Consider the following 26573-nt stretch of genomic DNA (forward strand, 5'->3'; position numbering starts at 1 on the left):
TGTATCTGAAGTCTCTTTTATATAGACCTTAGTGGTCCCCTAAAACTGTATCTGAAGTCTCTTTTATATAGACCTTATATAAACTAGAGCTAAAGTTGCATTATCTGGTAAACACACATATGAATATTTACGTACATATTGTGAATATGTTTGACATGTATTTTCCATATTGTAAAGGATACGGAGTACCAGAACTGGATGTCTATTCCATTTTTTTAATTTAGATTTGAGCCATTGTATAACACTACGGTAGTAGTAGTAGTGGGTCTAGCTATAAGGAAATGCTAACATCGCTTGTGAGCTGTTGGGAGCTGGTAGCTGTAAAATACATTATGAATCATATTGACAGTATATATATTTATATATTCTGTTTTTTTTCTTAATGTATGTAAAGTTATAGGAAAACAATGGTCATAAACTACTTTTGGCCTTTGCAGAAATGCTTGCTCACAAGAAAAACATTTTCGGTGCACTGAAGCTCCCCCCAAAAAAAAAAAACACAAAAAAATGACGTTCACCACCTTTTACAGCCTGAAAAAGTACAAAGCTGAGACATTCTGGATGCAGTCTGTGTACGAACACGTCACTCAGGCTTTGGGGGACTAAATCTATTGTCGTTAGATCCATGAATTAAATCGTTAACAGCACTAGCTGTTTGATCTTTCAACAGTTTCAGAGGGATGCAAGGTGCAGGTGCACTTAAACACACATACAGTGCCTTGCAAAAGTATTCGGCCCCTTTGAACTTTTCACCCTTTTGACACATTTCAGGCTTCAAACATAAAGATATAAAAAATGTATTTTTTGTGAGGAAACACCAACAAGTGGGACACAATTGTGAAGTGGAACGAAATCTATTGGATATTTTAAACTTTTTTGGCAAATAAAAAACTGAAAAGTGGTGCGTGCAAAATTATTCGGCCCCTTTACTTTCAGTGCAGCGAACTCAATCCAGAAGTTCAGCGAGGATCTCTGAATGATCCAATGTCCTAAATGACTGATGGGGATAAATAGAAGCCACCTGTGTGTGATCAAGTCTCTGTATAAATGCACCTGCTCTGTGATAGTCTCAGGGTTCTGTTAAAAGCGCAGAGAGCATCATGAAGACCAAGGAACACACCAGGCAGGTCCGTATTACTGTTGTGGAGAAGTTTAAAGCCGGATTTGGATACAAAAAGATTTCCCAAGCTTTGAACATCCCAAGGAGCACTGTGCAAGCGATCATTTTGAAATGGAAGGAGTATCAGACCACTGCAAATCTATCAAGACCTGGCCGTTTTTGGCCAAAATGCAAAACGATATGTTTGGCGTAAAAGCAACACAGCTCATCACCCTCAACACACCGTCCCCACTGTCCAACATGGTGGTGGCAGCATCATGGTTTGGGCCTGCTTTTCTTCAGCAGGGACAGGGAAGATGGTTAAAATTGAGGGGAAGATGGATGCAGCCAAATACAGGACCATTCTGGATGAAAACCTGTTGGAGTCTGCAAAAGACCTGAAACTGGGACGGAGATTTGTCTTCCAACAAGACAATGATCCCAAACATACAGCAACATCTACAAAGAAATGGTTCACAAATAAACGTATCCAGGTGTTAGAATGGCCAAGTTAAAGTCCAGACCTGAATCCAATCGAGAATCTGTGGAAAGAACTGAAAACTGCTGTTCACAAACGCTCTCCATCCAACCTCACTGAGCTCAAGCTGTTTTGCAAGGAAGAATGGGCAAGAATTTCAGTCTCTCGATGTGCAAAACTGATATATACCCCAAGCGACATGCAGCTGTAATCGCAGCAAAAGGTGGCTCTACAAAGTATTAACGCAAGGGGGACGAATCATTTAGCACGCACCACTTTTCAGTTTTTTATTTGCTAAACAAGTTTAAATTATCCAATAGATTTCGTTCCACTTCACAATTGTGTCCCACTTGTTGGTGATTTTTCACAAAAATTAAAAATGTTATATCTTTATGTTTGAAGCCTGAAATGTGTCAAAAGGTTTAAAAGTTCAAGGGGGCCGAATACTTTTGCAAGGCACCGTATATAAGTGCAAACACACGTGCCAGTTTCCACATACAAATGGAAATAATGCATAAAAGAATGCACTATTCCAATTCTCAATATACACACGTGAAAGCACACACACAACATATATCTTATATGAGAGAGACATGAGAAAAAGAGCAGCAGCAAAGCAGTGAATGAAAGAAATAAAAGTATTCCTATTGTTCGGGTGCGTGAAAAAACACACACACACACACCTTTATGGGAAGGGGCCTTGGATTAGGAGTGAATGCAGAGCTTCATCCTGTCTGGTTCTGTGTGACTGTGTCAGTTAAACTTGAGCGTAGATATGAGGTGCTGAGGAGCAAAGTGGTTGTTGGGAATGGGCTGTTATTGTCTGGGGGTAACAAACCCACATGGGCCCCAAAGACTCCTTACTGATGCCCATAAATGTCCCAAACACATCAAAATAAGAAAAGAGAAAGTCCAGGCAGAGGGCAGGGTCTCTGAGGATACAGACTCCATCACACACTTCTAGTGGGTAATGACTGAGCGGGATTACTTTTGTATTAGGCTAGACATGGTTTTTTGTTAAGAAAAATCCTACATATTATACTTTTAATATGACATATTACTCTATTTGCTATTCTTATTTTGCCCTAATGTCATTTTCTCTCTGCATTCAGCAGCGTAAAGCAACAATAACAACTGAGAAAGCTGGGCCATTTGAGTGTTTGCACCACGGAGAAAATGAACACACATCTGACAGATATTAGGCTCTTTGCAGTGGGTGTGGATTGACAGGCCTTGATGAACTAGTGCCACGCAGGCAAATAAGTAATAAAGCTATTAGAATGCACTCACTCTTCATATTCTCCTTTTAACTGTCTCTCAAACAGCTCTGTGTGTCTATCACTCTCGATGAGTGCTGTTGTAGAGGAGTCCATAGCAACCTGCCAGTGGTCATATTTCAATTTCAGATGTCAGTTACAATCCTGGGCATGTTATAATGGGTGGCAGTACGCCCATCAGCCAGCTTATTACATACACATTACTCAAAAAATCGGGCATGCAATAAGAAATACTAATAAATATGATCTATTATGCAACAATTTTACTATTATTAGTCAAATGAATAGCGCTGGTTGTTGTTTGTGTGCCAGCGGGTGCATGTGTAGGAGTGACGCTGTGTGCAGTACTCAAAGGGCCAGAAGGAGATAGACAGAAAACAGAACACTTGCGTTTCCTGCTTGATAAGGTTTTTAAAATCAATGAAATGTATTTATGCTCTGCCACGTTCTCCTGTGAGTGCTCTGAATTACAGTGAAACTTTACGTGTGTGCGTGTGTGCGTATGTGTGTGTGTGTGTGCGTGCGTGCGTGTGTAAGACTGAGGGGCTCCATGCAGTTAGGTGATAAATTGTCCATTGAGTAGTGTCTATCAACTTTCTCTTTAAGCTAATCAATATGGCATTAAGTTCAACGCTTTCTAATTATATGAGCAACACACAGACACACATGTTGAAAGACAGATAACCTACACACAAACACTAATGAAAACACACATAAGGCACACAGAATGTGCATGTGCACAGATCTGAAAAGGGATGTCTTACCAGAAATGTAGTAGTTGATACCCAAATCAATACTACATGAAAAAATAAGAAACAAAATCTCTAATTTGTTGCACGCAAGTGTGGGGCCACATGTACACAACATATGATGTGTTAGGCACACTGCTTTGTATTTTATTTTTATTTTTTATATGCAACAAGCAAACAGTGAAAAGGACTACGGTTCACTTAGCATATATTAGAGCTTGACATTTAACACCAAATCAGGTCAGCTTGGCCAGATGTTTCATTTCACAGCTCTGGTTTGAGTCAGACTTGAGTGGAAAAAAAATTTTTTTTAACCCTCTGAGCCCTGAGGCAATTTTTACAGTTCATTGTCCATCTGGATTTATTTTATAATATTAATATTAATTGATTAATAATTGATAATTAATTAATAATAAAAATAACTGGGTTATTAGAATATTTGGGTTGCAGTGAGGTCACTTGCATGTTAAAAATGGTTGTAGGGGCTTAAAGATAAATAAATATTTCAAACGGAAAATGAATCTTCCAGATATGTATTGATATCACAGACAGATAAGTAATTAATCAGCCATTTTACTCTCTAAAACACTTCTCATAGGTCTTGGGAGTCCCACCGTGAAGAAATAATCATTATAACTTATACAGTTGACAAAATACATATATTTTTTCAAAGAAAGTCAAGACGCTTTTGCTCTCATGACATTTACTTATGCCAATAATACCATAATAATGTCATATTTATTGATATTACACCCACAGCGATGCTAAACAAGCAAATGCGTGTCAAATATGTGCGCCTCTTGGCCTTCCATAGAGCCAATTGGCCTTTTTGTCCCCTCTAGCCTTCCATACAAGATGGTTACGTTATCTCCAATATATGGGCATACTGGGGCCTTTATTTCCCTAAACAGACACAGAGGAGAGACAAAGCCGCGAGCTAGCGGCAGAAATGAGCCAAAACAGGATGAATTATGGACATAAAGTGGATCAATCTTGGATGTAACAGTGTGGATTTAAAGCCCAACAACCCCAAAAGAGGCTGGAGGTTCCAGGCTCAATAGAAAATCACCTGTAGAGGCTAGAGAGACCCGGAAGAGACCTCCGTACTTTTGGTGAGTTGCTAGCTGTTATGGTTATAAAATGATTAAACTATGAATCAGAGGTGCTGTTTTTACGCGTGGGCGAGTGTCTCGGTCTCAAAAGTTTTAAACCCAGCTATGAGGAAGGATTGCGGTGATTTGTAGATTATAGCACAGCAAAAGCAATTCACTTTGGCCCAACACTTGTTCACACATATTGTTAAAGGGCTTTGGAATAGCCTGGGTCCACACAGTCAGCATGTAACCAAAGGCCTGGACTGGCAACCAGATCAACTTTGCATTTTATAAGCTGGAACTCCTAACTGATTGAGAGTTTTGTATCTGCAAAATATCCATCATAACAAGATTACCAGTATCTCTAAATGAGCCACTTCCGAGGGCAAGATTAAAGTGACCGCTTGAATTTGCTTCCCCAGGCTCAACTGAATAGGGTCAGTGTTGTGTACTCTTTTTCCACACACACACACACACAGAGCATGTGTTATTTTAAAAGCCCACATTGATTTAGATGGCGCTACGGTACTGCTGAGTCTTTGGCCCTTTACTGTGTGTACTGTGTATTTGTATATGAGCGTGCAGAGCAGCCTAGTACAGCACATTGGGTGACTAATGAGGCGGACCCACAATGCAGCACAATCGCACTTTGGCATGTCATGACTGATTATTTGGGTGTCACAAAAAAGGAGGGAAATGCACACTTACAGAAATACCCACATACCCACACTGTGATCTCAGTAGACTCCAAAAAAGAGAAGAATGGGGGTGATGTGTAATTTGATCATGATGCTCCTCAAACAGAGTGTTATTTAACAAGTCCCAGTGAACTCATATTGGAAGTTTTATATCACATGGTAAAACTCAGGGCCCTATTTTAATGGTCTAAGCGTACGGCGCTGCACCAGGTGCAAAAGTCCTTTCTTTCTTTCTTTCTCTCTCTATTTCTCCTTCCAATCCCCCCCCCCCCATCCTCTATCCTGTTACACCACGTACTAAAGTGCTAGTTCATGTCATTATCTTGTTCATTTGTGCTGAAACGAAACAAAAAGCTGTCCATCTGTTTTGAAAATTGATGCCTCTCACATCAGTTCAAAAACTTCAGGTGTGTGGGCGACAGCGGACAGCATTAGTTGTGTTTGTGTGTGTGTGTGTGTGTGTGTGTGTGTGTGTGTGTGTGTGTTTGTGTGTGTGTGTTGGTTATGCGTTGTCAGAGAGAGCTGGAGGTGGGGTCATTAACAGCAGTCATCGTTTTCTACAGTACAAACCTCTCCAGAGAGGCTGCAGGTCTCTAAGTGTTTTGCTTAGCTACTGCTGCTAGGCAATCAAGAGCCCCCCCCCCCCACGCCCGGTTCAAACCATTCTCGCCGCACCTTGCAGTTAGTCTGGCTATCACCACACCAAGCCAAGCTCAGTAGGTTTGAGATTTGAGGTCTGGGGGAGTCTGCTCTGTATTTTCTTTGTACAAGAGGCATGACCAATGGCCATAGTTCATAGTCCTTCAACCAATCAGATCAACGATCTGGGTGACGTAGAAGCGGCAGCGGCATTAACAGGTTTGTTGCTCTTCGGTGGCGTTCGGCTGCCGCTATGTTGAATGCAAACAAGAAGCTGGTTGGTCGCTTCTCTATTGTCATCATGTTAAACCCGCCAATAGCAGCAGCCAGGTACATAAGCCAGTTTGTGATTGGTTCCCACAAAATTGTGAACTGAAGCAGGAGAATTAAAGGTGCAGGTTTCCAGACCGAGCTGCAGAGTGAAATCAACTCGCCGGTAGAGCGGTACCATGCAGTTAAGACACTCACATTCTCTGATAGACACCTGCTAGTCCTCAATGACCCACAACACACTCAAGAAAGTCGTTTCATAATGCCTGAGGCTGTTATCAGGTCGTGGCAACACAGGCTGGAAAAACTGCTTATATTTCCCTAGGATTTCAAGGTTTTATAGTGAAAAACTGCTAGTAAGTTGTGTTGTTCTGCCTGAGCAACAGGTCACCTGTAACCAGATGGTTCTAACATATAATTCAGGGGCATAAAGGGACATTTTATGGGACAAACACTTCTTAAGTGTAGTAAAAGTAAAATCTATGATTAGCTAAACAGTATTCATGTAATTTCCAAAACTGTATATATTACAATTATAGTAAAATACAACTTCTCTGCATTAGAGATTTACTGTTTGTCCAAAGCAAATGCAAGACACATTTTGACATTCATACAGAGCAGCTGTTCAGGAAATTGACTTGGCTTGTATGAGGTGCGAGCACACACTAATTTGAATGCTACCAAAAAAGGGATTCAGCTGATTACCATACAGTTAAGATAAAGAACATTACATTTTTGACACAGCTGTCTCAAGACCTGGGAACAGCAATTAGTTTCAGTTGTTATGGCTACAATGAAGAAGTACAGAGTGGGAAAAAGGCACTTTGTAAAAGACACAGGAAATGATGGGATCAAAAAGGTTAATATAGATTTGGCTTTTTTTAATCATTGAATTCCAATTCTGATCAATATGAACCAAATATTTGCTTTTGTGAGGAAGCTCTGATACAGTAGCTTTGGTGGAGCCCAGGTAAGCAAGAGAGTTAAGCTCCCATCATCTTAACTTTCAACCAGGGAAACAACAACACAATGTTTTTCTAGTGCAGGTTAGAGGTGTCCGCGATTTGAATTTGACTTTCAATTTTAAGGTCCCGATTCAGTTCAATTTAATTTTTTTTCCCAACAGGAGCCACTAAAAAACAGGGTACAAGAGTTTGAGTTTCTCAGAGTTTACAAGGTGAAACTGAATGCACCATTAGTTGAAAGCAATGCATCGAAGGCACCATGGAGACCTTTGTGGGTTGTTTGTATAACTCACTCCCCGGGAAGGCAAAATGTTGCCACACTGACTGCTGTTTCTCCGTTGTGTCAGACTCCGGCAGCGGCCCCGAGGCGAAATTGGAAGCTCATTTCAAACCAATTTCACAATAACGGCTGTAGCAGTTAAGTTTAGCTGACAAAAGAAGACTTCATGTGGCATCAGCGGTACGTTTTACACCGGTCCTCTTAAATAGCACTTCCAGGACACAAACACACGTTTCCTGAAATTCAAAATGTACTATTGTCCTTGGAAAACAATTCCGTTACTTATTTTACACTTATTACTTAGGAAACTTGCTTTTCACATTTAAACACATTAAAGATTGAAATGTGTCTTATTCCATAAGACGTTTTCATTTCTGGCAACATGTACTTTGATTTCAAAAATCACAAAAATATGATATGTATTTTATTATAGTTGAGGATATGTACAGTACACACCTTGGAGACAATAAAACAAAATGATTTCAATTTCAGGACACATCGTCCAGACCTTGGCTAAAGAGAAGACATTCTTTGCTTTGAGAGGAGAAATACTGGACATTTTAAGAACTTACAAAATATGTTACTCTGTGGACATAAACAGCACAGTTTGACAAGATTGCTTATCCCTAAAAATATAATACATGGAAACTTTTGTATTCAAAGTCTTAAAGCAAAACCAACGCACATTTACCGCTTCGGTCCCCCGATCACAATTGTCCATTACCTCACACTTGCGAGTTTGCCAGATCAAGTAGCGGATCTGCAGTTTGAATGGGACATTACGACTTCCAACCTGTAGGGGTACCGAAGCGGGAAAAGTGCTTTAGTGTTGCTTTAACTCTGCTGTTACTGAAGAGAACTGTCAAACAGCCATATCTTGAACTAGGATTAAGACTTGTTCCAGCAGCTCGATGCTGACAGCAGTGACATCCTTGAATTGATCTAGCTGATGATGGCTGTGTTCATAGGCCCTTGATGCTGACAACCTTTATTAGAACCCACTCTGTGACATTGTTAGAGGCTGATAACCAGCCATGTTAGCCACCAGGGAGGAGAGAGACAGAAAGACAAAGGTTTCGAGAACATTGACACTAGGTGTCAATGAAACAGTAGGGAGGGGAAGCTGGAGATGGTGAGGCTAAGCAACCAGAGCCAAGAGCCCCCTTTCCCCTTTTCTCCGGTTGCCATCATATTTCCCGGTGAAACGATGGCTAACCTAGTTGTGACATTCAGTCAGTAAAGAGATTTAAAGACTTACAAGTAATACCCAAGACCATTCTATACCAAACCCGCTACATCTCAGTGTATTCTTCCTAATACAGTTTACTTTGAGAGTGTGATTGATTGAGCTGGTGAGCAATTGGAGTCTGACAATTGAGCGTGAGAGCGAGAAGGGAGATCCATCTTTGTGAAGGCTCATGCCTAAGCTCGACACCGGATAAATGGGCTCAGATGAAGCCTGTGTATGTGCATGTGCATGTGCATGTGTGTGTGTGTGTGTGTGTGTGTGTGTGTGTGTGTGTGTAATGTGTTTAGCCATGTGCTTGCGTTCTCTGTGTGCATGCATGTGTGTGTGTCATGGCTACACAGTCCCACCATTTCAAGAAAAACACACACGCTTGTACACTCATTGCATAGGTAGCTTTTCTAGATGAAAAGCTACCTATGCCTAAAGCTTTTGCTTTTTTTGCCTTTGCAAGAAGAAGGAGAAGCAAGGGAGGGGAGGAAGGAGGCATGGGGGTAAGAGGTGGTGGCATAGTGTTTCCTCCATGTGTGCATTATGGATGAGGCTTGTCCACGGCATTCGATCAGCAGGTCTATGATGGCTTAGAGGTGGCCCGCTGGGGATACCTAGGACCTGTGTTTCTGTCTTTGTGTGCTTGAGTGTGTGTGACTACGACTGAGAAGGAGAAGTCGCCAGGGTAACACCTACACACACACACATAGATCACGAACACCCTTACTGGGAATGTTCATTCCATGTCATTTAGCTTTTATCCAAAGCAACTTGTTTGTTATATATCAGAGGTTGCATGCCTCTGGAGCAACTAGGGATCAAGTGTCCTGCACAGGGACACGTTGGTTGATAGATCGCAGAGGTAATCAAACCCAGATCTCCAACACCAAAGGTGTGGGTCATATCCACTGCGCCATCACCACCAGCTTTCACTCTCTTGAACTGAGTACAAATTAATTTGGTCAGCACAAAGATAGATGTCCAATGTAAACCAATAGCATTAGGCATCAGTTGATAGACGTTATCTGCAATAACAGCTCCAAATCCTGTACTCACAAGCTAAAATATATCCCTAGGTTCAGGTGTTAGACTACAGCATAAACTAGGTCTGCACAATGAATCAAATTCATTCATTTGTTAATTTATCTATTTGCAATAGCAATGTCACTCTGTGAGATGTTAGGCTGGGTACCGAATTCAATACATTTGTGGCACCGACCAATTTGCAATTAAAGTATTGAGTCAAGATTAACAAAGTTATAAATAAGTGAATTATTAACTTTACCAAATTGACTCACTTAAGGTAAAAAGATCAATAAGAAACCGACGTCACTCATCAGCACCTGCCGTTCCCACTGTCAATAAGGCCTGCCCATGTTGAATCTGCCCTCTGACCTACGCTTCTCTATAGCTGTATTAAGCGTTAACGTCGTAACATCCACAAAAGAAGAATAAGTCTGATTCCAGAAGAAGTCTGTTGAGGCAGTAGCGTGTGTCCTGTATGATCACGTAAGTATCCGAATTGTCGAGATATTTGGCGCATGCAGACTTGTTGTACAAATTAAAATTGCAACTAATTATTTTTACACCCATCTTAAATGTTTGTAAAGTCATTCAAAAAGTAGTATTTTTCTTATTTATTGTTGTATTTAATTTGTACTGTTGAGCAATTGAGCAGTTAAAAAAGATTACCTTTTAATATTTCATTTAGTAAAATATTGAGTTATTTAAAAGTATTGCACATTTTGTTTATGTCTTTCTTTTTTCATTTAACTTTGCATGTTTAACTTGAGAAATGCATACTTCATTTCAAAATGTTAGCATTTTGTGCATTTCCCTTGATAATCAAGCAACTAGACTCATAATACCATTGTATCGCCATCTCAATCACAATATTGTAAATAGCAATATGACTTTTCTTCAAATTGTGCAGCCCTAGTACAAACCTAGAAACAGATTTGTCCAGAGGAAGAGGAGAGCCAAAATGGACATTTTTCCATTTAATCATAAGAGTGCCTCTCGATTACTATAACAACACCATGATGGCCTCTCTAAAAACTCCATGGCAACGTAACAACACAACTCCCCATTCATAGAGAAGGATTTTCCTGGGGCGTAGGGGCAGTGTGTGTGTTTCGTTATACACTCTCGTGGAGTGCCAGCTGAGCTCAGTCACATTGCCCCATAGATAACAGCTTTTAACACTCGTCCATCCTCTCATCAGCAGGCATGGCGTCCTTACATTTACAGTGCTTGTTAACAGAGACCTCCATAATGTCAATATGTAGAAGACACAAGGAGCATTCTTTTAAAGGACAATAAATAGTGCATTTTTGAGACCAGCGCAAGCCTCCATTTAAACCAAATCATGCTCAACAACCCAGGGCTCCAGACTGCGACCACTGTTTTTGATGAAAATATGATGGAAATAAAATTTTAATAGGTTGTAGGGACAGGTTTGGGAGGAGAGAGGGAGGGGTTTTATTTTTGTTTAGATTCTTTAGAGTGTAAAATATTCTATTAAAATAACATGATGTTCTAAGGAAATGTGGTACAAGGTTTGGAATTATTTTTACAACTGAAATAATTGGTTTGTAATTACAGAGGGAATGTACTGAAAACAAGTACGGTACCCCCTAAGGGGAGCCTAAACAACGCATGTTGAATTTGAAGTTGAATCCATTGTAATTGTAGACCTGGAGACCTGGACCATAGAGCTGGTTTTAAAAAAGTTGTAATATTTGTACTGTCATGACAGCGATGGTCGGTTTACCTTCTGTGTTGCATCTTTAAAAGTGCAAAATAAAATACAACTGAATTTGAAACAGAACACTGTAATTTATACATCTTTTATCAAAGTGTTCATTAGTAATACAGTGGAAATTAGTAGAAATGTGAATATTTTGTTAGTACAGTATGTTGATTTAAGGTGTGTGCTCCTACATTTTCTGGTTGCGCCCCTTAAAATGTATAAGTTGGGGGCCGCTGTGCTCCTAGTGAAAAAAGTTAGCCTGGAGCCCTGCAACCATCACTTTAATTTTTAAAGTTTAACTGCACACTACAGCTGACTTGATTGGCAGTTTGTTACTGCAGTATAAGGAATCAGCTAATGGAGTGATACATATGATAAACATACAAGAAACTAAGCAAATACTTGTGCACTAAACATAAAGTGTGATTCACAGGTGGTGCAACCCATCAGCACCCCTCCGTTCTATATCCATGTTATGTGCATGAATAGATAAAATACTGCTCAATCAATACAAGTACTATATTCCTTTAAAAGGGTACTGATAAAATGACTTGTTACAATGCATTTTCTATGCTACAATGGACTTAATTTATACTTTTACTACAGTGTTGTGGCCTGAGCTACAATATTTTCAACCTCTGTGGCACCACTGCTATGTACAAAAAAGTTTTACCTCCAATAATTCTGTTTACCATGAATCATTTCCTTCCCAAAACTACAGTGCTCGAAATTCTTTGTTAATATGTAATATTTTTCTTTTGGCTAAAATGGAAGCACATTCAAGCTGCTGCATCTTTATGGCTACAAGGCCGCACTAAAACAAGACCGCAGGCATGAAATGTTACAGCTACCAAAGCCTTTAACTACAGTAGGTGTTGTTTGCATGGTGCGACAGAAATGACAACACTATATACAAGGCTGTGGCTTTTTACGAGGTACTTTTGTATATCTGATTGCTGGTGTGTGTCTGTGTGTGTGTGTGTGTGTGTGTGTGTGTGTCTCCATATTTACAGTATAAACAGTGGAAAGTAAAATGTGCAGAGGGGAGGATTGAATTGGCAAAGCACTGCTCAGAAGTATCACTGGAGAGGAGACAGCTGGCGCCATCTCTCTGTTTCTCCCTCTCTCTTTTAATTGCTTTCTCTCCCAACAAACAGCACTTTCAGATTACATAATAAATACACGTCTGATAGTCACTGTTTCTATCTCTCTCACTCTCTCACTCTCCCGCCTCTCACCCACTGGTTTTGACTCACTTATCCTGCCCAGTCATCTTGCCCTCTTTTTACTGAGCCGTTTGTTTCTTCCTTCCTCCCCTTCATTAGTCTCTCTCTCTCTCTCTCTCTCTCTCTCTCTATCTCTCTCTCTGTCTACAGGTGGAAAATGTCCACCAGATGCTTTGGCCATGGCCCAGGGAGTTGCTGACTTTATCACCATGGCAGCTCTTTAACCCCATGGCAACCGTCTAACATGACTGCCGTCCTGGTCCAGTTAACATGTGTGTAGACATTCTGTATGTACTCTCCTGCCATTTCACAGAATCATCCAAGGGCTTCCCCCAATTATTTTACACTAAAGTACATCCTTCTATAAAGGTTGATTTGTGTCAGGTCTATTGAAATTGCTATTTCATAAAATTTGACAAAACTGCTGTTGTGTTTTTAACTTTGTCATGCCTTTTATCCAATATTAGAGCTGTCAATCTTCCTCTATAAAACCACTCAGATTTCATTTCTTATTTTTAAAAATATTTGAATACTATTCGTATATTTAAAGCTCAAATGCTGCCTGTTATTAATACGTACTACACTACTCAGGCGTATGCATTGCCAATGCAACTACAAGCATGTGGTTTTCGTACACCTTCTGTCCACTAGGGATGCAACAATTGTACCGTACCAAATATTGTTGGTACGGTAATAGTCAGAAGAAGAAGAATCGCGGTTTCACAATTATCACGATTATGCATTTATTAGTTTCACTATAATGTATGGAATCACATGAGCACTATAATTTAAGGTGTTATTGATTGCTGCCTTTTGAAAAAGAAATAACACATTAACAGTTTTGAATCTTAACGTTAATGTTAATGTTAAGCTAACATTAACTTTAGCTGTCTCCATGAAACTCCCAGCTAAGCTAACTCTGACAGCTGTAGGGCAGCTAACATTAACTTTAGCTTTCTCCAAGGGTACAACTGGCCGAAATGGGTTTCCTCAGGAGGGGGGCCGGCGTCTCCCTTAGAGATAGGGTGACAAGTTCAGTAATCCGAGAGGAGCTCGGAGTAGAGCCGCTGCTCCTTCACGTTGAAAGGAGCCAGTTGAGGTGGTTCTGGCATCTGGTAAGGATGCCTCCTGGGCGCCTCCCTAGGGAGGTGTTCCAGGCACGTCCAGCTGGGAGGAGGCCTCGGGGAAGACAGAGGACTAGGTGGAGAGATTATATCTCCAACCTGGCCTGGGAACGCCGGAGCTGGTTGATATGGCTCGGGAAAGGAAAGTTTGGGGTCCCCTACTGGAGCTGCTGCCCCCGCAACTCAATACGGGATAAGCGGATGAAGATGGATGGATGGATGGCTCCATGAAGCTCCCAGCTAAGCTAACTCTGACAGCTGTAGGGCAGCTAACGTTAATTAAAGCTGTCTCCAAAAAGCTCCAAGCTAAGCTAATATAACTTGTGACGCCATTAGGAAACCAGAACAAGCTAACTAATGATAACATGAGCATTTTTGGCTCAGTGCATGTCGATGTTAAGACCATTTCCCGTCCTTTCATCTCCAGCCGCAGTATCTCCGTTATCTTAACACTTCACAATGCCTTTCTCAGTCCTGGTAACTCACTGTTCATCAGATGTAACATGACCAGCATTTAGTTTTTCACATGCAGGTAGGCATGAAGGAGAAAGGAGAAAAAAGGGACATTAGCTAGCCCATTTTTTAAATCACATTCGTTTAGTAATTTTAGCGTTTGAATAGTATTGATTTTTTTGTTACTATTCTAATTATATTTGACTTTTGGAAGTTGTTCCAACAGCCCTAGTAGATGTTGATTTAGTTTTTTTTTTAAGGTAATCAGTTGTAATCTATCCACAATTATAGAGTAGTTATTTGGAAATACTATCTGGCCACAGCCCAAATACCACACTGCATTGTCTGCACTTCCTTGCTCATCACAACAAGAAAATTGGCACTAAAGCCAAATACGACATGGACTTATCAGTAAACAGTTGTGAGGTCTCACACACACACACACACACACATACACACACACACACACACACACACACAAAAGCAGACTTAAACAGAGCTGGTGGTTGCCAAATGTTCTGTATGCAGCACACAAACAAAAAAAAACATTACAAGCAAACTTAAATATTACACACGCAAGCACTTTTGTTCCATGTTTATAAATGCAAATTCACCCAAACGGAGCAACTAACACGGCATATACTCTACCTTCTTAGTAAATCCGTCCACCACTTCCTTCTCCATACACAAAGTATACACACACTGCCTCCCTTTTTGGTACAGTCCATCTCTTCATTTCCATTGCTGTCACCTCTAACTTTTATGTAAAATAGCTAGGGCTGTCAGTTGTATCAAATATTTAATCGGAATTAATCGCATGATTGTCCATAGTTAACTGGCAGTTAATTGCATGATTTTCCACAGTTAACTCACAGTTAATCACAAATTAATTGCATTTTTTTTATACGTTCTAAATGTTCTTTGGAAAGGGATATTTTTCATGTCTTTAATGCTTAAGTGGTATTTGAGAGAGCCCTGCCTATTCAGAGCGTACACCACATCCATGGCAGTTACCGTCTTCTAGGGCTGGGCCATTCGGAGAAAATCTAATATCACAATATTTTTTAACAAATACCCCAATAACGAAACCGCAACACTAATGTAGTGTCAACTATTGGTGCTTTCACAACATTTTTACAGAATGAGATTTTTGATAAATAATCATCAGAAATGGGGGTATTATCACTAAGTGGGTAAAGGAAAATAATATAAATATAAAATATTTACCAGTCTGGTAAGATCAGAAAATTACATCACTTTACTTCAGCCTGTAAAACCAGGAAAAAACAACACTTATGCCATATTATGATATTACAATATCCAAAATTAGGAAAATATCTAGTCTCATATCATGATATTGATATAATATTCATATATTGCCCAGCTCTTCCGTCTTCCTCTTGGCGTGCTCGGTGATAGGTGACGGCCTCCAGGAACACCTTCATCACATCAGAGCACTTTACGGTTTCTTTAATCACTTCCTCAATTCCCAAACTACAGAGCAGCAGACCAAGGCCCAAATCACAAAATCCGTGCATGTCAGAAAAAAAGAGTGGCATTAAAAGGAATTTGCGCTAACTCGTTATTAACACGTTAATTTTGACAACCCTAAAAATAATACATACACTTTCCTTCCCAACTATTAATAGACACACACCAAAGGATCACCTCCATATTCATCTCATGTACAAGTCAAAAAGCAAAAAACAAGTCCACACACACGCTCTCTCCTACATCCACACAAACAGCTCTCAATATACTCTGACACACTGGAGTTTTTTTCCTACCATCTTTGCGGTAAAGGTTGATCTCCACTTTCCTCTCCTCCGATCCCAGCAGGGCTTGCGCCATCTGCGAAATGGCCAGTCGCTTGGTGTCAGGCCCATAGAGGAAGTTACATGTGCATGGCTTCTGCATGATCTCAGCACGTGAGTAACCACACATGTGGCAGAAGCCATCATTGCAGAAGATGATGGCGCAGTTCTCCACCCTCGCATTGGCGATGACAAACTTGCGACCTGTGGACGGAATGACAAAAGTTTACTTCAGTTTTCACTGATTCAGCAACACCAACATCCAATCAATGGAACTAAACTATGGTAATTTTAGCCACCTGCGGCAAAGTAACAATAAATCACTTACATAAGTACATAAGTATGGAAACAATATTAAAAACAATTTAAAAAAAATACTTATCTTGAGTATTCCAGACCTACGTAAAAGAATTAGGGCCACATGTGACCTTATTTCAGAATTCCAACTTTTTTCTCAAGGTAATAGGTCATTTGCAATTGACCTATTCATTGTATTGTTATGAAGTGATTTTACTGATGATCTTTTACTGTTGACAGTCTTATTGCTAAAAATTCTAGTTAAAGCCAAGATAAAAGTGTGCGTGTGTGTTCGTGTGTGTGTGTGTGTGTATGCTCATATGTCACATAAAGCTCTCATATGTCGCTCTCTCTAAACCACTTACCGAGGAACCATTTAGCTCCATGGCCTCTGCTCAATATCAATGGATGATCTTAATGCATTCAGAGAGCTGCTGTTGTGCCTTAACACACACACATACACACATACACTTGCAAATACTTTGTATTACTTTTCTTTTCCTCCTTCCCACAATACATTGTGTGAATAGACTATACGTCTACAGTTTGTGAGTTGAATCTCTTGTGTGTCTTGTGAGAAAACATACAAACAACATGTATGCGTGCTATGCAGAAGGCCTCTGTGGACGTATAGCTGTGCATGTGCTACCTCAGGGTGATAGTCTGTCAGGCTGATAGATGGCCTCCACTAAAGAGCTTAAAGCTTGTGGAGAGCCCCTATGTTCCTTGTTACTTTCTCTTAGTACTTTGCCCCACTGTGAGGAATACTGAACTCATAAATAGGCAAATGGATGGTTAGAAGGAAGGAGGAAAGACTGGTGACAGAAAAGGGTGGATGAAGCTGGAGAAAGTGGAATGGCTGGATGAGGATGAATAAAGGAAGGAGGAAATGGGATAGATGAATAGAAGGACTTTATAAAGGAGGAATGATAGAAAAACAGGAGATAGGAAGGGATGGATGGAGGGGGGGAGTGATTCAGAAGCAAAATAATGAAGAGATTTGGAGGAAAAGACAAAACGGAGTGAAGATAGAGCAAAGGTGTTCTGTCTATAGGGGGACACAACACTAAAATTCTTTCTATTAATATGGCAAACCTATTAGCAACATACTGTATATCCAGCATTTAGGGAGCACCATTAGTCTTCATTTGGAATTGTGTATGTGTCCACTTGATGAATGGTTAACTCTCTTTTGGCTCTGTTTTTGGTCTCTCCCAACGCCTGAGGGAAATATCTACTGTAGTTCTTTAGCTGTTAAATGTACCTCAGGATGAATACACATTAAAACAAAGTCTGCACACAGACATTTTTGGGCTAAGGTTTTCGTTATTAGACTTGATTATGAAACGGCCCCCGATCACGAAGTATCCTCTAACAAGGAACATGGTAGACAGTCATTATTTTCTGCAAATTGTCTCAGAAGCAGTTAACAGAGGTCAAGTCCCCTTCAAAATTACTGATTTATTAGTCATTTTATAACCATTGTAAAGATACTGATCTGCCATCCTCAAACATTTCTGCACACTTAATTTCTTTTAAAAGTCACCTCTTGGCCAATGATATCTAAGACTCCGGTGTCTGACTCAAGCTCTGACTCACCACATTGTGTTGGATGAACTGCTCAGCCGCTGCAGGTATTATTATGTTGGAATGAGTTTGAAGGCTGCAGCTAAATGATTTATGGATGTTGGAAAGTTTTGTTTCTGTATCAATTGTTGTTATGACTGTATTGATTGAGTGAACTTTTGTGTCTGTGAGTGAGCGTGTGTAGCTGTGGGTGTTGTGTTTACTTTCTCAGCAGCATGCACACATATGACATTTTTAAAAGAACAGATGACGATGCATACAAATCACACTTGGAGGGTAGAGAATAAGGAATGGAACCAGAGAGAATGCAGCAAGAAACAACACAGCATGAGCCTCTGTTAAAAAGACAGAAACACAGCATGCACCTCACTGGCTGATGAATAAAAGCACTCTGATCGAGACAGCGAAGAAGAGCAGACAGAATACACTCACCTATCATGCTGGTGAGCAACAGTACTTACAGACACAAAACTTAAATCATCTATGTATACATCATTACATTCATATAATATGTAAATAGGCTGTTCTTAATAGCGCTTTTCTTGTGTTAAAGACTGCTCAAAGCTCTTTTGCAAGGTACAGGAACCATCAGATAAACACTCACCCACATTTACTTTTCAAAGGCTCAGCATCAGGGGCCAGGGATTGAACCACCAACCCCCTGATTGGCAGGCAACCACTCTACCACTGAGCCACAGCTACCCGGAAATTAATATTTATATAATTGTTTATCTCAAAAACATATCTATCTAACAGAAAGAGACTGTCTTCATCAGGGGGCATTGACAACAAAGTGTGTGACACAGGTTCCCTGACCCAACCAAGTAGTTTTGGTTGCCTTAACCTAACCAAACCTTAACCTTAGAGGTAGCAGACTAGAAACAAAGGGATCATTTTGATAATACTCATTTTTTGAAAGTCACTGACATCCTGCTGATGTCCTGCCTCAGATCAGAAAGCTCTAATATAATCTTGGTGGCTCCGGCCATCACCAACTTGGCAGTGCCTGTTGATGAATAACTCTTGGCTAATCCAAAAATGAACAAAGAGGTGGAACGTTGATGGAGCTGAGGCAGGCCGAATAGACCTGATAGTTTGTGATGGCACCCACCTGTCATTCAAAGCAGCATTCCCTTAATTAAGCATAACTGTAAGGCTTAATAAAATTAATATAGAGCATTATTGTCTGCTCTGCTTATATTGGCATATAATATTGTTGCACTGTTGCTTGCTCTGGAGGAAACTACTAGAACTGTCTGGTTCTTGTAAATTCTGGAGTGTGGTCTATCTGTATAGTGTCTTGAGATAACTCTTGTTATGAATTGATACTATAGATAAAATTGAATGGAATTGAATTGAATTATAAAGATATAAATCACCCCGTACAGTGTTCATAAAGGGGGAAATTAGACCAATACCTTTTTTTGTACAAGGCTGTCACACAGCCTTGTACAAGCCTAGTGTTTCATTTGCTCTGGCAGAAACGTCTAGACGGGTCTGATTGAAACCATGGTGTTATGATTTGTTCGTGAGCACAGGAAGGCCCACTACTTCCACCAAGTAGTGGGACTTTCTGAGATTTTAACAAATATTTGATGAGTTTAATGTTATCATAACTGATGAAAATGAATGGCCAAAGCAACAAAAATAAAACCCACGTTGTAGTAAACCCTAGTTTTACACCAGTGCCTCCAAAAATCTGAATAGTGTCTCTGCAACTTTGCCTTTAATAAAGCATTCTACAGTAGAAAACTAACCCTCCACAGCATGCACACTTGACATATCATGACATTTATCAAGTCTATTCCTTGTCCTCACAATCTAAAAGGTGCTATATCTTCATTTCCCTCCCTTAAAATCACCCACTGATCAAAGTCAAAGTTCCAACGTAAAGTGAAAATCCATAAATGCAGCGCTCCAGAATGAAAATGTCTCTGCCCATTTCTCCCTGCATTATGAACAGGATTATAACATTTCCTTTGCACTTCCTTCATAAAACAGACATATTGGAGGCAAGTCTAGATTCTACAGGCCGTTCTCATGGGAGACATTAGCTAGTGAAAGGGCCTGTTCAGATATTCATGGTAACAATGAAGATAGCTTGTGTGTATGCACTTGATAGCTTGCCTTCATGAATTAGTGTCAGCAGCAGCCCTCAGAGGCTCATAAAGCTTGATGGGTTTGTCTGGTTGCAATGAGCACTAGGTAATACAAAGGCAGAGATGTGCGGTACATTCCATTTTTCAGCCTCTGGGTTTTCAGTCACTGATAATTGCCAACAGAACTAAGCAGATGTTTTTTTCCAAGCTGTGTAAGTCTTTTAAAGAGCCTGAGTTCTTCGATAGCATAAAAGATGAGTCATGTATGGATAAATGTAGTCATTTTTCAGACAGACGCAGACACATAAACAGGAGATAAAAACACAATCTTTATAAAGACATAAAGGACAACATTTAACTCAACCGAAAGAGGCCACAGGTTAGGAGAATAAAACAGGGAAACACAAAAAGAAAAGACAGTGTAGGAGTGTGGAGGTATAGACAAACATAGATGTAAAAAGGAAACAAGAAGAGAAACAATAGTAGTAACAGTAGACAGCAGATGGTCTTAGTGTTTTTGCTGCTCAGTTTCAGACAACTGCTGGACATTAATCAATCCATCAACCAATCAATCAAAGTTTCAGGTCATTTATTGTCAAATATACAATTACAGAAGCAGTCGTTTTTAAAGCGCCCATATTCTGCTCATTTTCTGGTTCATATTTGTATTTTGAGGTTGTATAGGAATAGGTTTACATGGTTTCATTTTCAAAAAACACCATAGTTTTGTTGTACTGCACATTGCTGCAGATCCTCTTTTCAGCCTGTGGGTTTAGGTCTCTGTTTCAGCTCCAGAGTGAGACATCTCACTTGTTTTAGCTACAGAGTGAGGCACCCCACTTCTCTACTATCTTTATTGGGTGTCACACACACAGTTGCTAGGTAAGACCCCATCAGCTAGATAACTCTTTCTCCAGCTTTGGTCAATCCAAGGCAGGATTAGCTGGGAGACTTCTTCTAGACGAAGGCCACTTGTGGAATACCTGCAGAACAGGGACAGGAAGTAGTTCTTTTGGAGATTATGGTCAACTAGTGTGTGTTGTAGTAGTGTTTTGTCCATGAGAACGAGCTAGCAGAAACCTGTGCAGATTTTGAACAGCTCAGCCGTATCTCCCTCAAAACCGCAGGGATGGTTTTCTTTCCAAGTTTGTATGCATGTGGAAGCACCAGAGACACAAAATAACACCCCAAATTAAAGAAAAAGTGTATTTTTTTTTCACAAAATTGGCACTTTAATGAAAATATTGGGTCTCAGGGTTCCTCCAACAATGCAAATTAAACACGTGTGAAAAAGAAATCTCACAAGCATCTAGCCAAGATTTATCTAAACAAAGGACACCACAGCTCCTGACATCCCAGCGGGACACTCACATGGGCTGGGTACAGATACTGCCCAGCTCACCATCATACACCTGCACACGGGCCAGCATGATGCCTGGTAGAGAAGATGCATTGCATGCTTCCTCCACGCTTGCCTCTGTACCCCCTCTAATGTTCCTCCTCTCTCCTCCATCTTTCTATCTTTCCATTTTTTGTGCATCCATGTCCCAGAAATGCTTGTTACTAACGTAGCTCTGGGGAGTCATTCCCCAGTGTCCTTATGTTCTTTTTCGCCCAGCATGTTTCCTTGGATCAGGGAGGCTCCAAAATCATGGTAGCAGCTGTCACCATGGTCCCGCTACACGTCCTGTGATGCCCTGTTACATCCTGTTACACTCTGCTGTGACCTGCTACGTCCTGCTATGCCTTGTAATGCCGCACAGTACCCTGCTATGCCATGAACTACTACAAACCAGGGCTGTAGTACTCGAGTCCGGTCTTGGACTCACGTCCGGACTCAAGACCGTTTTTCTATGGACTCGGACTTGTCTCGGACTCTGTAGTATTTAGACTCGGGCTTGTCTTGGACTCGGCCACTGGTCTTGCCAAATATGGCTTTTGGTCTCGACCGAGTCAAGGTGTCTTTATTATGTTGATGATAATATTGGAGGAAAGTAAAACACAGTTCAGGTGGGGCTATTGTTTGGCTTTTTACAAGCTTAGACAGCTAGCTAACGCTACGCAAATGTTTGCTAACATTAGCGCACCAGCGTTAGCCTAGTTAGTTTACTAGGTAAATATTACGGCTGCTTCCGGAATTTCCTATATCTGCTTCCACGTTGTCAACATAAGACCTATGGCGTTAGTGTTCCTTTTGAGCTGTCATTTTATTACATGAAATAAGCTTTGCTCTTACGACATAGGTGGGTTTTTGTTACGTTATAAAAAAGCTAACTGGCAATAGTTAGCACGTTTGTATGCTAGCGGACATTAGCTAACGTTTGCCGAGCCAGCTGTCTGTGTGTGTGTTCACTAAACAACGTCTTCCTGATATATTTATTTTAAAATTCTAAAATTTGTCTCAAACAAAACAAACATATGTTAAATTACAATCTGTTCATTGTTGTTTAACCAGACTTTAATGTTTTCTGAAAATACATTTCCTATTAACCCACGTCCAAATAACAATAGAATACACTATTTTTTAGGGAAGTCATAAACCAACCATAGGGCTACACTCTGTAATACTTTATTTCTACACTACATCTGGAGTGAAGCTATGTTGTAAATTAGTGGTTCAAATGCTCAGTACTAATACCTACTGTAGCAGTATTGTCTATGTGGGGTGGCTGTGGCTCAGTGGTAGAGCGGTTGCCTGCCAATCGGAAGGTTGGTGGTTCGATCCTTTGCCCTGCAGTCCCATGTCGAAGTGTCCTTGGGCAAGACACTGGACCCCAAGTTGCCTCCGATGCTGTGCATCTAAGTGTGTGAGTGTTTATCTGAGCAGCAGGTGGCACCTTGTATGGCAGCCTCGGCCACACTGTATGAATGTGTGTGAATGGTGAATGTATCCTGTATGATGTAAAAGTGCTTTGAGTAACAAAAGCGCTATATAAATACAGCGCATTTATGTAGCTATTATGAGTTATAACCATATGATAACAAGAGGAATAGCTGTACTCATAAATCCTGGTTGTTCTGACACTGTTTTTGCTTTTATATCAACAAATAACCCAAATTGATTGTCTTGATACTGTCATGCATAAGACCTTTTTTTCTGTCCTGGACTCAGTCTTGACTCAGACTTGACTATAGCCCTACTGCAAACTACCATTTTTTGTGACTGTTATTGCCACTCTTTATTCTAACCCCAGCCCGTCGTCAGACACCGCCCACCAAGAGCCTGGGTCTGTCCCAGGTTTCTTCAAGGACGTTTTTCCTCTCCACTGTCGCACTGTTGCTAGCTCTGGAGGAAACTACTAGAACTGTTGGGTCCTTGTAAATTCTGGAGTGTTGTCTAGACCTACTCTATCTGTAAAGTGTCTCGAGATAACTCTTGTTATGAATTGATACTATAAATAAAATTGAATTGAATTGAATTTAATGTAAAGATGGAGCTGGACGTAGAGATGGTCTTGCTTGTCCATGTAGTCAGGACTGTATCTGATGCCCATCTTCTCCGGTTTTCCTCTGTGTTTATAAGTAATTACATTTCAGTTTTGCGGAGCTGGAAAGGTATGCGCATTATAGAACACATGAGTGAAAGCGTCAATTTTCTACCAGGGTCAACTGATGTCATTAAATGGCGTATGTATGACACGCCAATTCGTTATTGTTATCAAGACGCATAGTCGCTTTTTAGCGTCTTTATCAATGCCGTTTGGCTTCCATTGAGTTACATTACCTTGTAGTTTCTTAGCAGAAGTTCAAAGTGGCGTGTATGTTTAAGTACGCTGTACACAGCAAAGACATGCACGCAGATAGCTCTAAATGCATACAGATAACACGCTTGGCTTAATGTACGCAAAGTCATGGTGTCATGTTGACCAGGGAGAAGGTCAGGTACTATATCAACGCTGCTTGGATTCATGGAGGAAAGTGCAAGAGATGGGAATATTTGAAACCAGTGGGACAATGTTTTCAAATTTAACAAGGGCAACATGGTGGGCAGTTATTCACAGCGTGTAAAGTGTACACCATTATGTTTTGAGCACGCTTATCTCAAAGATGTCAGTTCATGGCCAGAGATATTTAGCTTTCTTTCACTTCCGTTAACCTCTATGAGTAACTTGCAGGTGTCAATGCTGTAAGTATAGACACCTGCACACTCAAAAAATACTCGGTCAGGTTGCTTACCCAGTTTCGTGGTTTATGGGCTGTGTGGGCTTCTATTGGGTTGTTTTCTAATGCAGGAGACCTTGTGCCCCAAATATCAGCTGACGTAGTAAACCCCATACACAGGTGGCTGATAAAAGATGTGGGCTTGAGCAATATCAAGTTGTCCAAAAACAAATATCTTAAATATTGCTAACCTTGCATTAAAATGTCATAATTTACTGAATGACTCCTTATCGTCGTATACATTGACAAAGACTCCTTAATGTTTATGACAGATGTCATGTCATGGTAAGTCTAGTGTCCACCCAAACAAAAGTGTTTTGAACATAATCCAAATTTTGATGAATGGTTTGAGCGTCTTCATATTGAGTGTAGAGTAAACTAGTTGTGGTATTGTTACTGGGTCAAAATAACCACATATTTCTAACTAGCCCAATGGAAATAATTTAATTAACACTAAAACTGGGTCAGTTTTATTTTAGTATGGTTGTGTGAATAGGAAAAAAACTGCAGTTGTAATTATTTTAAAATCTAATTCAAATTCCAGTCTTACATATAAAAGTCTACCCATCCTCCACCCCCAACCTCCACACCATAGAACTAGAATGACAGCATTGTATTTCTATGGTCCACACCCTCTTGTGCACTACATAAACTCCCACTGCACACGACTTCTGATACTGTCACTAAATGCTGACACTGGGATGGTTTGTCGTAAATGGAGGAAATTAGGACGAGGCGAAACAAAGCACTACAGAGGGGAAGATTTCAGTGGGCTACTCTTCAATCAGTGCTAGTTTATTTCCTTATCTGAGTGGCAGCTACCCTCAGCAAGCCCCAGAAATCTGTAAAGCATAATCAATATAATACTATATCCATTGTTGTTGAACATTTTAAAAAAAACATTTGCCTGGCTGGAAGTTTGTTGGTTCTAATTGTCCATATACAGTAGCATTGTCAACCCTGCGTAATAGCATTACATAATTAAATAGCATGCATTGTTCATGATCACGTTACCTAATCCATATGAAATTTGCGTTGCAACTTCACGAGATCCCCCCCCCCCCCACACCCAACATGACCACATCTTGCTTCTCCCTGCATTTCCTTCTAATCCACTTTTGAAGCAAGAGAGGAGGAAACTGATGGAGAGGCTGATTAAAAGCAATCTGCTGCTGCTCAGGAGGAAAACACCATTTCATATTCCCACAGACACACACACTCAGAGATTTATGAGACATCCAAATACACAAACACACACACATATGAGTTTGTGGACACACGTTCACACAGACCCACCAACGCAGACTGAATAATTCACTAAGACCAGACCTTCGGGGTTCTGCAGTCTGCCAGTTTGTGTGTGTGCATGCGGTGTGTTTGCGTGTGTGTGAGCGACTGTGTATCTGTGAGCGTATGCATGTGCTTGGAATCTCCCTGAGTGTACTACGTAGGTGGAGAGGGAGGGAAGCCCATGTTTTAGAATCACAAGTCAACACACCAGTCCCCGCCTCCTAGATACAGAGACAGAGAGATAAGGAAAGCGTGAGTGAGATTAAGGAAAGTGGAGAGAAGGATGAAAGGATGAAATAGAGAGAAATATTGAGATAAAATGAGAAAATAGGCAAAAATACAGATCAGTCTGTGTGTGGTGGTTTTACAGTGGCAGGCTGAAGAGATACTTTTGTCTCTACCCATTTCTGACTGAGCAATTGCCATGGAAACTGAACATCTGACACACGCTAAATTCTCAAACACAGAGAGCTGACACTCACAATACATTCAGACCAGAGGTGTAGTGGTAAAGAAAGAGGTGGGTAAACTATAAATTCTGTGACCAGGTGGACCACGAAACAATCACCAATAAGGTGGGCCACGGCCATATACTATATATATATATATATATATACATATATATATATATTTATTTATTTATTTATTAAAAGACCCTATTGATTTTCTCCATATGAATTTAGATTATCAGCCATAATGTCTAAACCATCTGAGGTAGACTGACCCAGTTTCTGCTCCTGATGAAGCTAGAAGTCTGTATGATGTCAACCTTGTAACATTATAAGAAAAACAATGATCCCCTGTCTTACGTAGAAAAACTACATTACCAAAAATCCTAAGCGTAACAGCAACATTTCTGATTGGTCCAACTCGCTGTTACCATGGAAATGTTTACCGCACCCGCGTAACCGCGAACAGCTAACTAGAGCGACAACAATAACTAGCTAGCGGACTAGCAAAGGGAGCTTTTGTCACTAACTTTAA

At 40.4% G+C, this 26573-nt stretch overlaps 1 protein-coding gene across 1 annotated transcript in view; it reads right to left on the reverse strand.

Annotated features, from left to right (window-relative positions):
• Positions 1-26573, reverse strand: part of kcnh2b (potassium voltage-gated channel, subfamily H (eag-related), member 2b) — a 299990-nt gene that overhangs the window by 252424 nt on the left and 20993 nt on the right. The window contains exon 2 of the mRNA XM_034862772.1: positions 16129-16359. Coding sequence (XP_034718663.1) covers positions 16129-16359 — 231 coding nt within the window. The remainder of the gene's footprint in view (positions 1-16128; positions 16360-26573) is intronic.

Source organism: Etheostoma cragini, chromosome 22, assembly GCF_013103735.1.
Source record: "Etheostoma cragini isolate CJK2018 chromosome 22, CSU_Ecrag_1.0, whole genome shotgun sequence".
In the NCBI taxonomy this organism is placed as follows: Eukaryota; Metazoa; Chordata; class Actinopteri; order Perciformes; family Percidae; genus Etheostoma; species Etheostoma cragini.